Genomic DNA, 13,511 nt, shown 5'->3' with positions numbered 1-13,511 from the left:
GACGGTATGTACCTAGGAAACCTGTGTCACCTGGTTCTCCCTGAAGAAAACACATCTGTTTTTCTACAGATTTAACACTACGTCAGGTTTTTCCATAATAAGGCTTTGTTTTGCACATATGACCTCTGGTTCACCCCACAAGATGACCACAAAAGACCTTTAATTCAGTCATGATCAGGTCCAGATCTCTGTAGAATCTCCTTGTGTTATTTATTTATTCATTCATTTACAAATTTATTTCATCTGCCAATAAGCATGTTGTACTTTCATCTCAATTTACAAGTCTAATTCATTTCACAGAATTCCACCAATAAGCAACTAGTAGTCCCATACTGAAGTGTTACTTATTTTTCTAACTTTTATCCAACCGGTCTGATTTTGTGTAGTAGTTCATCATATAAACATTTAATACATACGGAGCCCCGCACATGTCATGCAGAAAAAAAAATAGTACGCTAAATCGCGTGCACGATTTACTAATTAATTCCCTCAATGTACTAAAACGCGCACACGATTACTTTTGCGTGCCCTCGATTTACTATTTGGTTCTCTGGATTTATAAATAGTGCGCAATAGTAAATCGAGGGAACGCAATAGTAATCGCGTGCACGTTTTAGGCTACATTGAGGGAACGAATTAGTAAATCGCGCGCACAATTTTTTTTTTTTCTTGCATCATGTCATGTGCGGGGCTCCGTAACGTAATATTAGCATTTTAATTGTTTTTTTTTTTTTCTTAATTTTGAGCCGTATAGAATAACTTTAAATCTTTGCAGATTATGTCTGGGTTTGGATTTGTTCATATAAACGACTTATGTTTCTGCATGATTCATCTGACACAGCCTGACATCGAAGTGTGTTTGAAACAAGCATGTAATTCCGCTTGGAATCTCATCAGACCGGTTTAAGTTCACTCTATCTGGGAGAAAGAGCGCTGAGTGAGGAGGGAGGGACAGATCAGTCAACCAAAACCAAACCACATGTAAGATTTTCGATCATACCTGTACAGCTGGATATCCTACAACAAGACGACACTAGGACAAGAGACCAACGGATAAAGAAAAAAAAAAAAGTCTTACAGAGGTAATTTACTCAGAGATTTAATTTAAATACAATTTTATGACTGTTAATATAGATTTGGCGTCAAGCATATGTCAAAAACTGTTATAAAAATATAATTCATACTAAATCATAGTTTTAAAAAAATATCATACAAATATTTTTTTGACACTTACTTGAATGATCATTGATCAGATGACGAATGAAACCAGGAAGTATTTATTTGCGAAAAGATAGCACAAGCACACGTCTCAAGCAAAACAAATTAGTTAGTTTAATTATTATTTTTTTCTGTAAAAAGGGACAAAACACATCTTATTCACACTTGTCAAACTCGATTCAGATGCACTGTGGTGAAGCACACCGTGAACCGGAGGGACTTGACTTTATACAGAAAATCATGAGACTGGACGGTTATATGTTTGTTCTGAGAAAGTGTTAATTTGTTAGCAGATGCAGCTAGGTTTGAGATATTGTTGTCTTTGTTCAATGACATTCTGGAGTTTTAAGTGCCACAGACAAAATAGTACAACTGATTGGTTGCATTTGTTAATTTGTTTGCTTTGTGTGAAATAGGTTTGGATTTCCAGAACCCACCCTGCTCCAGAGGACTGAAGGAAGGAATATGCTACTGAAGCAGACAGATCTGTTACACAACATGTGCACACTTTAACCAGAAGTGCCTCATTCCAGTGTGAAACTGCTGATTAGAGGTGAGAACACCATTTTATAATCTGTCTAATTTAGTGAGATTTACAAAACATTTAAATCATCTCTATGAAACTAACTGGACTGTTGGTACTAACATACACCGACCCAGTAATCCTATAGGTTGTTTTTGTCTGAAGATTGACAACTGAACAATTGCTGGTATGACAAATATATTTGACCTTATAAACTGCATTTGAATTTGTTACATTGGCTTTAGTGTTTGTACGTGTGACTATTCTCAAAGCCTTCTTACTGACACAAGGTCAACAAAGAAAGCACTAATAAAAGGGTTGTAGTTTCCTAAAACTAAACCCATAAGAATGTGTTAGTCTAAATAAATGTTAAACGTCATAAACTAAAACATTAGTTTTTTTTTTTATTTCAGCCATATGACAAAGCAATATAATTTTTTTTTTTTTTTAATAGACATTAAAAAAAATATATATACTACAATTTTAACTGACCACAAGGCAAGGGAAAGTTATTTATAGAGAACATTTCATACACAATGGTAATTCAAAGTGCTTTACATATAAAATGATTTAAAATAATCATAAAAAAAAACATAAATCACATCAATAAAACCAGTAATGTCAAATTTTAAACTTAATTTTAATAATGATTTAGAATTAATTAAAAAAGTAAAGAAAAAAGATTCTACAAAAATATAGTGCAGTCAGTTTCGATGTAGGACCGTGCTCGTTCAGTAAATGCACAGCTAAACCGATATGTTTTAAGATTTAAATGTGACTAATGTTTTAGCACATCTAATCTCTTCTTGTTGGATTCCACTTGTTTTGAGTTAACCCTTGGTATTTCTAACTGACTCGATCCTACTGATCTGAATGGTCTGCTTGGTTTATATTCAGTGAGCTTCTGGATGAGCTGCAGCTGATTTTCAGTTGTTTGACCCCTAGAGTCAAGGTATGCATTCATTTTGAGATCTCTCAAATCTCTGTGTCCAAATGCAATGACTTCAGATCTTTACTCGCTTAACTGAAGAAAGTTGGCACATCTAACTGTTAATTTCTTCAATGCATTGGCAGACGGAGTCAGTGGGGCTGTAGTATTTTGGCGATAATGCTTGATAAACCTGTGTATCATCAGCATAGCTGTGATGGGGAATTTGGTTCTTTCTCATTATTTGACTCAGTGGGAGCATACACACTATATTGCCAAAAGTATTTGGACACCCCTTCTTCTAATGAACAGGTTTGACTACCTTTAGGAATTACAATGAGCACAAATCTTGACATTTAAGCACATAATGATATTCTAAGGAATTGTGTGCTTCTAATGTTATAGCAACAGTTTGGACAGCACCCTTTTCTATTCTAACATGACAATGCCTCTGTGTATAAGGAAAGGTAAAAAAAAAAAAAAAAAAGGATTAATTCAATCAGTGTGGAAGAAGAACCAATGACTTGTAAATATGGGTACAGTCACACTTCCAAAACTGTCGCAACAGAGATTGAAATACAATTTTTAAATATGTGAATTATGTTTCGTCTTTGTTGCAACAATTTTGGAAGTACCTTTTTCTGTTCTAAAGAAGGGGGTGTCCAAATACTTTTGTCCATATAGTGTGTGTACAAGTCGTTGTTTGGTGATGAGTTTTTGTCTCAAGGTCTGCATTTAAAGTGACACCAGAGGTGTTCATCTGGGATTGTTATTATTATTATTTTTTAAACCTTTATTTAACCAGGAAATGAAACTCTTGAGATTTAAAATCTCTTACAAGAGGGTCCTGGCTAAGATAGGCAACACATTTAGTTACACATAAAACAAAATACATACATTTACATATACAGAATTACACACAAGTCACTTTAAATATTTAATGACTCTAAAACTATCCTTTAAAATACATTTAAAATCATTTGATACCAACTCTTTAGGGATGCTTAAAAAATAATAGTCTTCTTAACGAAGACCATAATTCTTTACACCTTTTTGTAGGACTTGGCTTTCTGCAGACTAGTCAAGTTCTTCCACACTGACTGAATCAATCATTTCTTTTTTAAACCTTGCTTTATACACAGAGGTACTGTCATGTTAGGATAGAAAAGGGTACTGTCCAAACTGTTGCTATAAAATTAGAAGCACACAATTCCATTGAATATCATTATATGCTTAAATATTAAGATCTGTGCTCATGGAAGTTACAAAAGTAGTCAAACCTGTTCATTAGAAGAAGGGGTGTCCCATTACTTTTGGCAATATATACAGTAGTGCATGCTGAACAAGAGCGGTGCAAGAATTGAGCCTTGTGGGACTCCGCATGTCATGGAAGTCCACTTAGACTTATGCTCTCCTAGACTCGCATAATAACCTCACCCTTTCTAATTATGACCTGAACCATTTGAGGACCATCCCAGAAAGCCCTGCCCAGTTTTCCAGTCTCTCTAGAAGTGTTGTCAAACATATCACTAAGATCTACTAGTAACAGCACTGATATTTTGCCAGAATCAGAATTTCAGCAAATATGATTTATTATATTTAGAAGCGCTGTGATGTGATGTGTTTGTGTTTGAAAAACAGGATTGTAAATCCATTTGAGTTTAAGAAGTTGTTTAGCTGATTAAAAACTATTTTTTCAATAATCTTGCCCACAAAAGGAAGATTTGATATCAAGGGCTTAACAACGGCTGTTTTCAGGGAGTTTGGAAAAGTCCTAGAAAGAATTGAGGCGTTCACCACTTCTAAGAGATCTGCTTCTAAACATTTAAACACTCTTAAAAAAAAAAGATGTGGGAAGTGGTTTGTGTAATTGCTGCAAAAACAGACATAGTAACCTTCACAATGGAATGAAGCACTACTGGCATAGTAACTTACTGAAATTACGGTCGATTCTGTCTGACCTCTTCATAACTTGAGGATGTAATAATTGCCTTACTGATATTATTGATCTTCTCAGAGAAGGAAGCAAACTCATTGCATTTGCTGTCGGTGAGCATTTAAATGGGAATTTGACTGGGGGGGGGGGGTTGATAGTATCTATGTTAGGATTGCACAATTAATCGAAATTTAATCGCGAAGGCAATAAATCGCGATTACGTTTCTTTCAGTGAAGCACTGTTCTGTGATCAGCAGTAGATATCCATCCAAAAGCCAGAGGCCGTTCACTGCAGCTGAATAAAAACATGATTTAACGGCTTTCATTGATTCAGTTCGACTAATAAACACACGACTACAGCGCTATATGGTTTATCTGAGTTCTTCTTATTATAATTTTCATCATAATATAGTATATCTATAATGAAATGCTAATTGACATAGCCTCAATCACTTCTTAGAATACATTGAAATATTGTGTGCCTTAATAATTCTGTTCAAGAAGCCACATCATCTCACAAAAGGATTTATTTTAAACACTCGACTGATGTTATGAAGTGAATTTGGAGTTAAACCATGTTATTAAATGTGGTATTTTCACGTGCTCTCAGATGAAGCAGCATGTACTACACAGAGCCATAGTTCACTGAGGAGATAAGAAAACAGCTGTCATTATCGCAAACGATTTTGTCGATGTCATAATCTACCCCCGTGAACTCGTACTACATCGATTTACTCCCAGGTCAACACTCTGACGTCACATAACCCAAGAAACAACAATGGCAGCCCATACTGATAATATTGCGTACGGATGCAGAGTTTATTCAAGTGGTACATGGTGAGAAATAGACTTTAAGACAATATAATGCTGCAATAAAATTAATAATCTAGCTACATTTCCTTGTGCTCAGGCAGTTTGGTGTGACTTGCTAGTAGTACAAGTAGTACATCATTACAAAAAATAACACAAGGACAAAAAACTTCTCCATCCATCTATATTTGTCTACTGTAAAAGTAAATTCTGTATTAGTTAACATTTAATACTAAAGATAAATGTATTAATATTAATGCAGCTAGTGTCAAAAACTAACAATAATAGTATGTACAGCATTTATGTTGGTTACAATTTATTTATGCATATACTAATAAGCTACATTTTTAGCATTTCAAGTTAACATTTAATGAACTAACATTATTTAATATATTGTAAATTAACATCAATTAACACAACTGAATATGAATCCACAATACGATATTTATAAATTACCGGATTAAGGTTAAAAAAAGTTGTTCATTTACTTGTAAAAAAGATAACATGCAATTGACTTTTGCAACAAAAAAAAATTGTCATTTTTTCATATTTAGATTTATTTAATATTTAGTCATTTTATGTTTATTTTAATTTGTTGACAAATTGGACCTTACTGTAAAGTGCTTCCCTGTATTGGTTTTCCTATCCATGTCATTCCAGTCAAACCTTTACATTTCCTTTCATTTTTGCATTTCCCACCCAATTGTTATCTTACCATTCTTCCTCATCGTCTCTGTATTTTTTTTGCCGTAGCTCTGCACAGCCATGCCATTCTCAAGAAGCTTCCTGTCTGAAGATCAGCTGCTGTGCTCCATCTGCTTAGACGTGTTTGACAATCCAGTGTCCACGCCATGTGGCCACAGCTTCTGCATGAACTGCATCGGACACTACTTTGACTCAGTGAAGCACTGCCAGTGCCCTCTCTGCAAGCAGACCTTCAAGAGAAAGCCCGATCTCCACATTAATCGAACTCTCCGCGAGATCACCGAACAGTTCAAGCGCATGAAGGAAAACCCGGGGGCCTCTGGAGGGGACGGCTCAGGCAGAGATGCTGAGGAAGGTGTAAGAAAACAAGACTCAGTGGATGGGACACTAAAGCCAGGCCAACCTCCAGGTTATCTTCTTGAGGAAATGAAGAGGAGACTCACACGGCACAGGGCACACAGCATTTCTCCGGCCTCTCACAATGAAACAGGGTCTGAACTACCTGTCACACCAAACACTGTGTGTACTAGTGACACCCAGCCAGCTGGTTTTGCCAGACAGTTGTCCCAGCGAAGGTACACCCTGAGTGGGGCGGCAGATGCCATGAAAGTGCCTCTTTGTCCAAAACATCACCGTAGCCTGGAGCTGTTCTGTCGATCTGATCTGGAGTGTGTTTGTGCTGAGTGTGGACAGACTGAACACCAGTCACATGAAATCACAAGTGCCGAGAAAGAGTGGCAGAGTCATAAGGTAGGATGAAATGAAGAATAAGTAACAACAGGTACTAACAGAAAATCTGTAAAAGCCTTCACAATTAGTGGCCCAAATTTTCTTTTATTAAGTCACTTTAAAAATGTGTCAATTTGATTATATACTGAAAAGAAACGAAGTATTAATGTGGCATTTTGCAAACAAATCAATCCACTTTTCTGAGTTTTAGCAGTGACTTTTAACTAACTGGTGTCACTTAGTCTACTGTAGATCATAAATAACTTGTTACCTAGATAAAATAAAATAATTGAAAAGTGTGCGTGTGCTCTCAATCTTTAAAACAAAACAATAAACAAATAAATAAAAATGTTATCTTTGAAAAAACAACAACAACAGAATAGTAAGGTGGGGTGAAATGAAGAATAAGTAAGAACTGGTACTGAACTGATATTAAAACGTTTAGCAATGTTTTAGTTTTAGCAAAAAAAAAAAAAATATATATATATATATATATATATATATATATATATGTGTGTGTGTATTTGTCCCTGCTGTTGTACACCTGAAGCTAAAATTTTGGCATTTCTTCTGAGTGTACAATTGGAAATGTGGCTTATGTGTCCACATACTTTCTGGGTCCAAGGATTATTTCTGATCTTTGGCCACTACTATTATTCAAAATCAAGCAGCTATCACTCAAAAAAAAAATAAAATAAAATATATATATATATATATATATAATGCACACAAGGTTTTAGGTCAAATTGTATGGTAAGAAGAACACATTGACGCATTGACATAAGCATTTGTTAGAACTAAAACGTTGCATTATATGCATTTACTGGTAAAATCTGGGGCACATCCTGCTACATCATTTCCTGTTTCCTTTCACACAGATGAAGATTGGTATCACAGAGACTGAGATACAGGAGATGACCAAAGAGAGAATGCAGAAAGTGGACGAGATCAAACAATCCCTAGTTAATATCAAAGTAAGTAACGCTACAGCTTCACTTGTTTTCTTCATCCCGCACCATCTAAAATCCCCAAAGTCTTAGATAAAAGTGAACAGCTATGGTTTTAACGTCAGCTGATTTTTAGAAAAACAGGACATTTGGTCATACAGTGTCAGGGTTTTTCACCATCCTTAAATCTAAATATGATGAAACCCTTCTATCATCCTTGCTTCTGCTTCCCCTCGGTGCTCCAGGTGTTGTCAGAGCAAGAGGTGCAGCGCAGCATCCAGCTGTTCGGAGCTTTGATAAGCTCCCTCGAGCGCAGTCAGGCCGGACTGCTGGAGGTGACTGAGATCAACCGTCGCTCAGCAGAGCACCAGGCTGAGCTCATGATCAGAGAGCTGGAGCAGGAGATCACAGAGCTGAGGAGGAGAAGCACAGCGCTGGCTAAACTGGCCAAGACTGAAAACTACATCACTGGACTGAAGGTCTGTAATGATGTTATATGTCAAGACAACATACACATGCCTTAAGGCCACAATATACTTCAAACGAAATTGAAGAACGAATTGATATGACGTCATTTCGAACAAAATCAGGTTGAAACTAAGTTCATTACGAGTTAGTTTCGGCAGTGCCAAAGCAAGCTTTCTGGGGGAGTTCGTTTCAGCTCCTAAACACTTTTGAGTTTCTATTGGTCCATCATGGTTATGCAATCGGTGGGTGTGTTCTGAAACCACCTTCTTTGATGAGCAAATTATTATTATTATAATTTTTTTGGTTAGTTTCTCATTCAATGGACGTCAGGCAAGCGAGAACAATATCTCTGGCCTAGTCACTAGCAACATGAATACACTGAGCTGGCACAAATATATCCACACCTTTATAGAAACTTTAAAGATTCAGAGAAAGAATGAATTCCTAGAAAGAAATAGCAATATAGCTTGGTGTCGATGACCCGGAGTTATGCAAAAAGCGATGCTGAGAAACATCCGAGACAAGTTTTCCAAAGCCATGAAAAGAATGAAAGGAAAGAGTAAAAATATAAGGTAGCAAGTACCAAATACATGTGTTTTAAATAAATTTTACACCATACTGCATCTGCTGTTGTTCTTTCAATAAGCATATTTAAAGGGTATGCAATAAATGAAATGCAAAACGAACAAAAATAAACCTTTGTTTTTATCAAAAGTAAATCATGACACCACATGAAATATTAAAACGTGTAACAATTTATCCAGTTTAATATAATAAATGAACACTAATAATATTTTTCCACATCATGCCAAAGTTTTACAGACTATGAGTCATTCACACATCCCATAAAGGACAGATTATGGTTCTTATGTATTGCAAACATGACACTTGTCTCTGATCTAATGCAGATGCAGACTGCCCAGGTCATCTTTTCAGTCTCCTCTATTATTATTATTATTATTTTATTTTAAATGTCATCGAGACAGAAGTGGGCTTATTTGACATGAGCCAATAAGAAATAACCTCATGGAAAAAGCGTAGCCACACACACACACACACACACACACAAGCTCAGAATACCTTACCAGCCGCATACCAAAGCCCTTGGCAATCATTCACAGCCCCACAACACAACCATGTTTTGCTCTGACAAAAACCTTTCTGAGGAGGACTACAGTATGACTGCCAATTATCAGTATTTTAACTTAAATAAAACATTCACACTACCGATCATAAGTTTTAGGTTAGTAAAAAAAATGTGAGTCTCACCAAGGCTGCATTTATTGAATCAAAAATCCAATAAAAACTAATTGATATGATATTTTCAATATGCATTTTTTTTTTTAAAGAGAAACTATTGAATTGATGTAATAGTCTTTACTGTCACTTTTACTTACTTGAATGCATCCTTGATTAAATGAAAGTATTACTTAAAAAAAAAAAAAAAGTTTACCGACCCCAAACTTTGAACAGCAGTGCAAATAAATGCATTACTTTTCAAACCACTAAATAAAACCTATATTTAATGTTATACATATACCAATCACCTTTCTTTATCAGTTTCCCAGAGGAGTTAAAAATGCTATAAGACATTTCACAATGGGAGCAGTCAATGAACAACTCACAAACTATGACTATTGGAGAGAAAATAAGCATGACTTGGCAAACATCAAGCTCCTGGTCTTCCTCAACAGGGCTACTCTGACGTCAACACTCCCAACTCAATGAAGGACTGGACGGGCGCCTCACTGACCTTTGACCTTGGAACGACAGCAGTTTACAGCTCTGTCTGTCAGCTACTGGAACAGTTTAAAGAGGAGCTTCAGAAAGTTCCTGCAGTCTGTGAGTGACAGCTGTCAAACACTACACTACAGTGCCATCTAGTGGCAGATGAAGAACTTACTTCATGTGTTTTCTTTCTGTTCTAGGTCGCCCTGTGTCTGCTAACCAGTCACCGGTGAAGTCACACCCAAGTAAGTAAGACCTCTCCATGCAAGTGTTCATTTTACCATGATTCATTATTTAACTGTAGATCTACAATTACGAAAAGCATTTTCAAACGTCATCTTTTCAATAACAATGATCTTTATTTTAATGTTTCGCAGAAGTGAGGAGAATACAGGAATATGCAGGTATGTGTTAAAGATTACGTTTTATTGCTTTTATTGCAGTGTATATATAAGCAGGTGCTGTAAAGTTTTTTTTTTTTTTTCAAGACGTGATAACAGGTTTGCCCTGTTATGTGTAAAGTCCTAAATTGTTCAGATAACAGTTTATTGATTGTTAATTCTTGCACATCTCATCTGTATCCCTTGAAGGCCATAAAAACTTCATCTCTGTTGTTCTTGTGCAAGCTGTTTTTGACCTGAATATTTCTGAGCATTTGAGAACTTGTCAAGCAGTATGAAAGTCTATAATTAATCTAAAACTGTCAAACTGCATTTTAGTTGCCTAATGATTTCAAATTTTTATTTAATTATGTACATGCTTTTAAATGCCATTTATGTTAATTGAGACATCATAGATTTCTGTGCATTATATTTCTAAACTAAATAAATAGGGCTATTTGTTAGTTCATTTGTTTTATATATATATATATATATATATATATATATATATATATATATATATATATATATATATATATATATATATATATATATATATATATTAGTACAGGCCAAAAGTTTGGAAACATTACTATTTTTAATGTTTTTGAAAGAAGTTTCTTCTGCTCATCAAGCCTGCATTTATTTGATCAAAAATACAGAAAAAACTGTAATATTGTGAAATATTATTACAACTTAAAATAACGGTTTTCTATTTTAATATACTTAAAAAAAATATTCCTGTGATGGCAAAGCTGAATTTTCAGCATCATTACTCCAGCCTTCAGTGCCACATGTAACATCCAGACGATCACATGATCATTTAGAAATCATTCTAATATTCTGATTTATTATGAGTGTTGGAAACCGTTCTGCTGTCTAATATATTTGATGAATAAAAGGTTAAAAAGAACTGCATTTTATAAAAAAAATTATAATAATATGTTCTCTCAGATGAGATGTGCAAGAATTAACAAAGTATCCTAAAAAAGTATCACATGTTCTGGAAAAATATTAAGCAGTAGATCTGTTCCCAACTTTGATAATGCATCATCATATTAGAATGATTTCTAAAGGATCATGTGATAATGATCCTAAAAATTCAGCTTTGCATCACAGAAATAAATGATAATTTAAATTATAATAAATGTAAAAACAATCATTTTAAGTTGTAATAATATTTCACAATATTAAAAAAAATCTGTATTTTTGATCAAATAAATGCAGGCTTGATGAGCAGAAGAAACTTCTTTCAAAAACATAAAAAATATTATTGTTTCCAAACTTTTGGTCTGTACTGTGCATATATACAAATTAAATGTAACATTAATACATTTTTAATATAAATAAAGTTAGAATTTACATAAAATACCAAATTTAAAAATTATATTTATTCCTGTGGTGGTTAAACTACAATTTAATCATCATTACTAAAGTCTACAGTGACACATGATCCTTCAGAATTCATTCTAATATGCTGATTAGCAAAAAAAAGAAAAGGAAATATAAATATTTTGTGACACTATACATGTCTTAAAAATCGTACTGACCTCAAAGAGCGTGTGTGTGTGTATTGATAGATAGATAGTGTTAAACATTCAAACTATATTAACCGTTTTTTTTATTTTTTTTACTTTTTTCACCAGTGGATGTGACCCTGGACACCAACACTGCTCATCCTCGTCTAATCCTATCAGAAGACAAGAAGAAGGTGTGGTGTGGTGAAAGGCACCAGCAAGTTCCCAACAACCATGAGCGCTTCGACCGTGTGGTCTGTGTCCTGGGCTGCGAGGGATTCACCAGTGGCCGACACTACTGGGAGGTGGAGGTGGATGGAAAGACGGACTGGGATCTGGGAGTGGCGAGTCATTCCTGCAACAGGAAGGGTAAGATCACAGTCAGCCCCAGCAACGGCTACTGGTTTCTTAGCTTGCGGGACAAGAGCAACTATGCCTTCAGGACTGAGCCTTCCACTGCCTTACCCCTCAACCTCAGACCTCAGAAGATAGGGCTGTTTGTGGACTACGAAAAAGGCCAAGTGTCCTTTTATAATGTGGACGCAAAGATGCACATTTACACATTTATGGACAACTTTTCAGAGACCATTTATCCATTTTTCAGTCCCTGTACCAATAAAACAGGCAAAAATGATGCTCCGCTGAAGATCACACCTGTGCTTATGGATTGAACAGTGAAATGTAAACTTTTTCTGATTGCAAATGTTGTTTACGTTCCCTTTTTTTTTTTTTTTTTTGTACTTGCAGTAAATGATTTATCTGCTGCCACATTAGTACTTCATTTTCACCGATAACATAAAGAGTTTGGATCACTTGGATGACCGTACTTCCAGGATTTAGCTTTTAGCTCATACATTATATGTACAATGCATGCATGCTACAGGTTAATGCATGCTACTACCTTTCAGTCATTACCCTTCAGAAAATATGAAAACAATAAGAAAACAAAGCCAAATCCCAAGCATTTTTAGGCAATTTAGAAATCCTGGCCAGGGCATGTCTTAAATGTCTTAATCTTCCCTTCAGGAAGGAAAGACTCAAATAATACAGTAGGCTATACGTTTCTTAAACAAGAATGCACCGCAATCCACTATAACAATTAATAGCCTTTACTTTGCAGGCATTAAAGAGAAAATGAATACTTTAATTCAAAGATGAATGTTATTCAGTTGTGTTGTTTTGTTTGTCAATTTTCTTTTTTCACTGTTGCAGGCCTATAAAGTTCATTTGGCCCGCTCTGAAATGTAGCCTAGTTCTCACACACTGCACTTTAAAGTTTCTGTTACGATGAGTGTACTTGAACACGATGAAATAAACATTATGGTGTAAGATGGCAAGTTTCTGCAGGTAATTTCTTACTTTATAAAATCCCACCCTTTCTCTCTCTTTCACATACCTTAGTACCAGGACTGGGCCCTATTTCCCAACAGTGGAGTGAGACTAAAGTTATACTGCTTACACTTACGTAATACCATTACAACCACCTCGTGTCTGTTAATGACGCTGTAATCAACGCTAACTGTCTTTACATTGTTGTTTTTAAGGTTTAGGTAACTCCCAAACCAAATCCTAACGGTATTTACTGTATGTGCATCGTTCGTGTTGCAGCATGTCAAAAAGTA

The 13,511-nt window shown here is 35.3% G+C and overlaps 1 protein-coding gene across 2 annotated transcripts; it reads left to right on the top strand.

Moving 5' to 3' along the window:
- Positions 1-642: 642 nt before the first annotated feature.
- Positions 643-13,222, top strand: LOC127961945 (E3 ubiquitin-protein ligase TRIM39). Of its 2 annotated transcripts, none has more exons than XM_052561263.1 (9): positions 643-1,082; positions 1,635-1,771; positions 6,169-6,870; positions 7,728-7,823; positions 8,042-8,275; positions 9,959-10,106; positions 10,193-10,237; positions 10,370-10,396; positions 12,019-13,222. In XM_052561263.1, the coding sequence occupies exons 3-9, from the start codon at positions 6,181-6,183 to the stop codon at positions 12,558-12,560; spliced, it is 1,782 nt and encodes a 593-aa protein (XP_052417223.1). In that variant the 5' UTR covers positions 643-1,082; positions 1,635-1,771; positions 6,169-6,180; the 3' UTR covers positions 12,561-13,222. The 2 variants fall into 2 exon arrangements, with proteins under 2 accessions (XP_052417223.1, XP_052417224.1); XM_052561264.1 differs by lacking the exon at positions 643-1,082 and adding an exon at positions 1,298-1,521.
- The last annotated feature ends 289 nt before the right edge of the window (positions 13,223-13,511 follow it).

Source organism: Carassius gibelio, chromosome B7 (genome assembly GCF_023724105.1).
Source record: "Carassius gibelio isolate Cgi1373 ecotype wild population from Czech Republic chromosome B7, carGib1.2-hapl.c, whole genome shotgun sequence".
In the NCBI taxonomy this organism is placed as follows: domain Eukaryota; kingdom Metazoa; phylum Chordata; class Actinopteri; order Cypriniformes; family Cyprinidae; genus Carassius; species Carassius gibelio.
This window is presented reverse-complemented; position numbering and strand designations above follow the sequence as displayed.

What these genes read in the sequence shown, in the direction of transcription:
- LOC127961945 (XM_052561263.1), top strand. Translation starts at nt 6,181, where the DNA reads ATGCCATTCTCAAGAAGCTTCCTGTCTGAAGATCAGCTGCTGTGCTCC. An exon ending in ACTACATCACTGGACTGAAG is followed by an intron (nt 8,276 to 9,958) that starts GTCTGTAATGAT and finishes CTTCCTCAACAG; the next exon opens with GGCTACTCTGACGTCAACAC. An exon ending in TCAGAAAGTTCCTGCAGTCT is followed by an intron (nt 10,107 to 10,192) that starts GTGAGTGACAGC and finishes TTTCTGTTCTAG; the next exon opens with GTCGCCCTGTGTCTGCTAAC.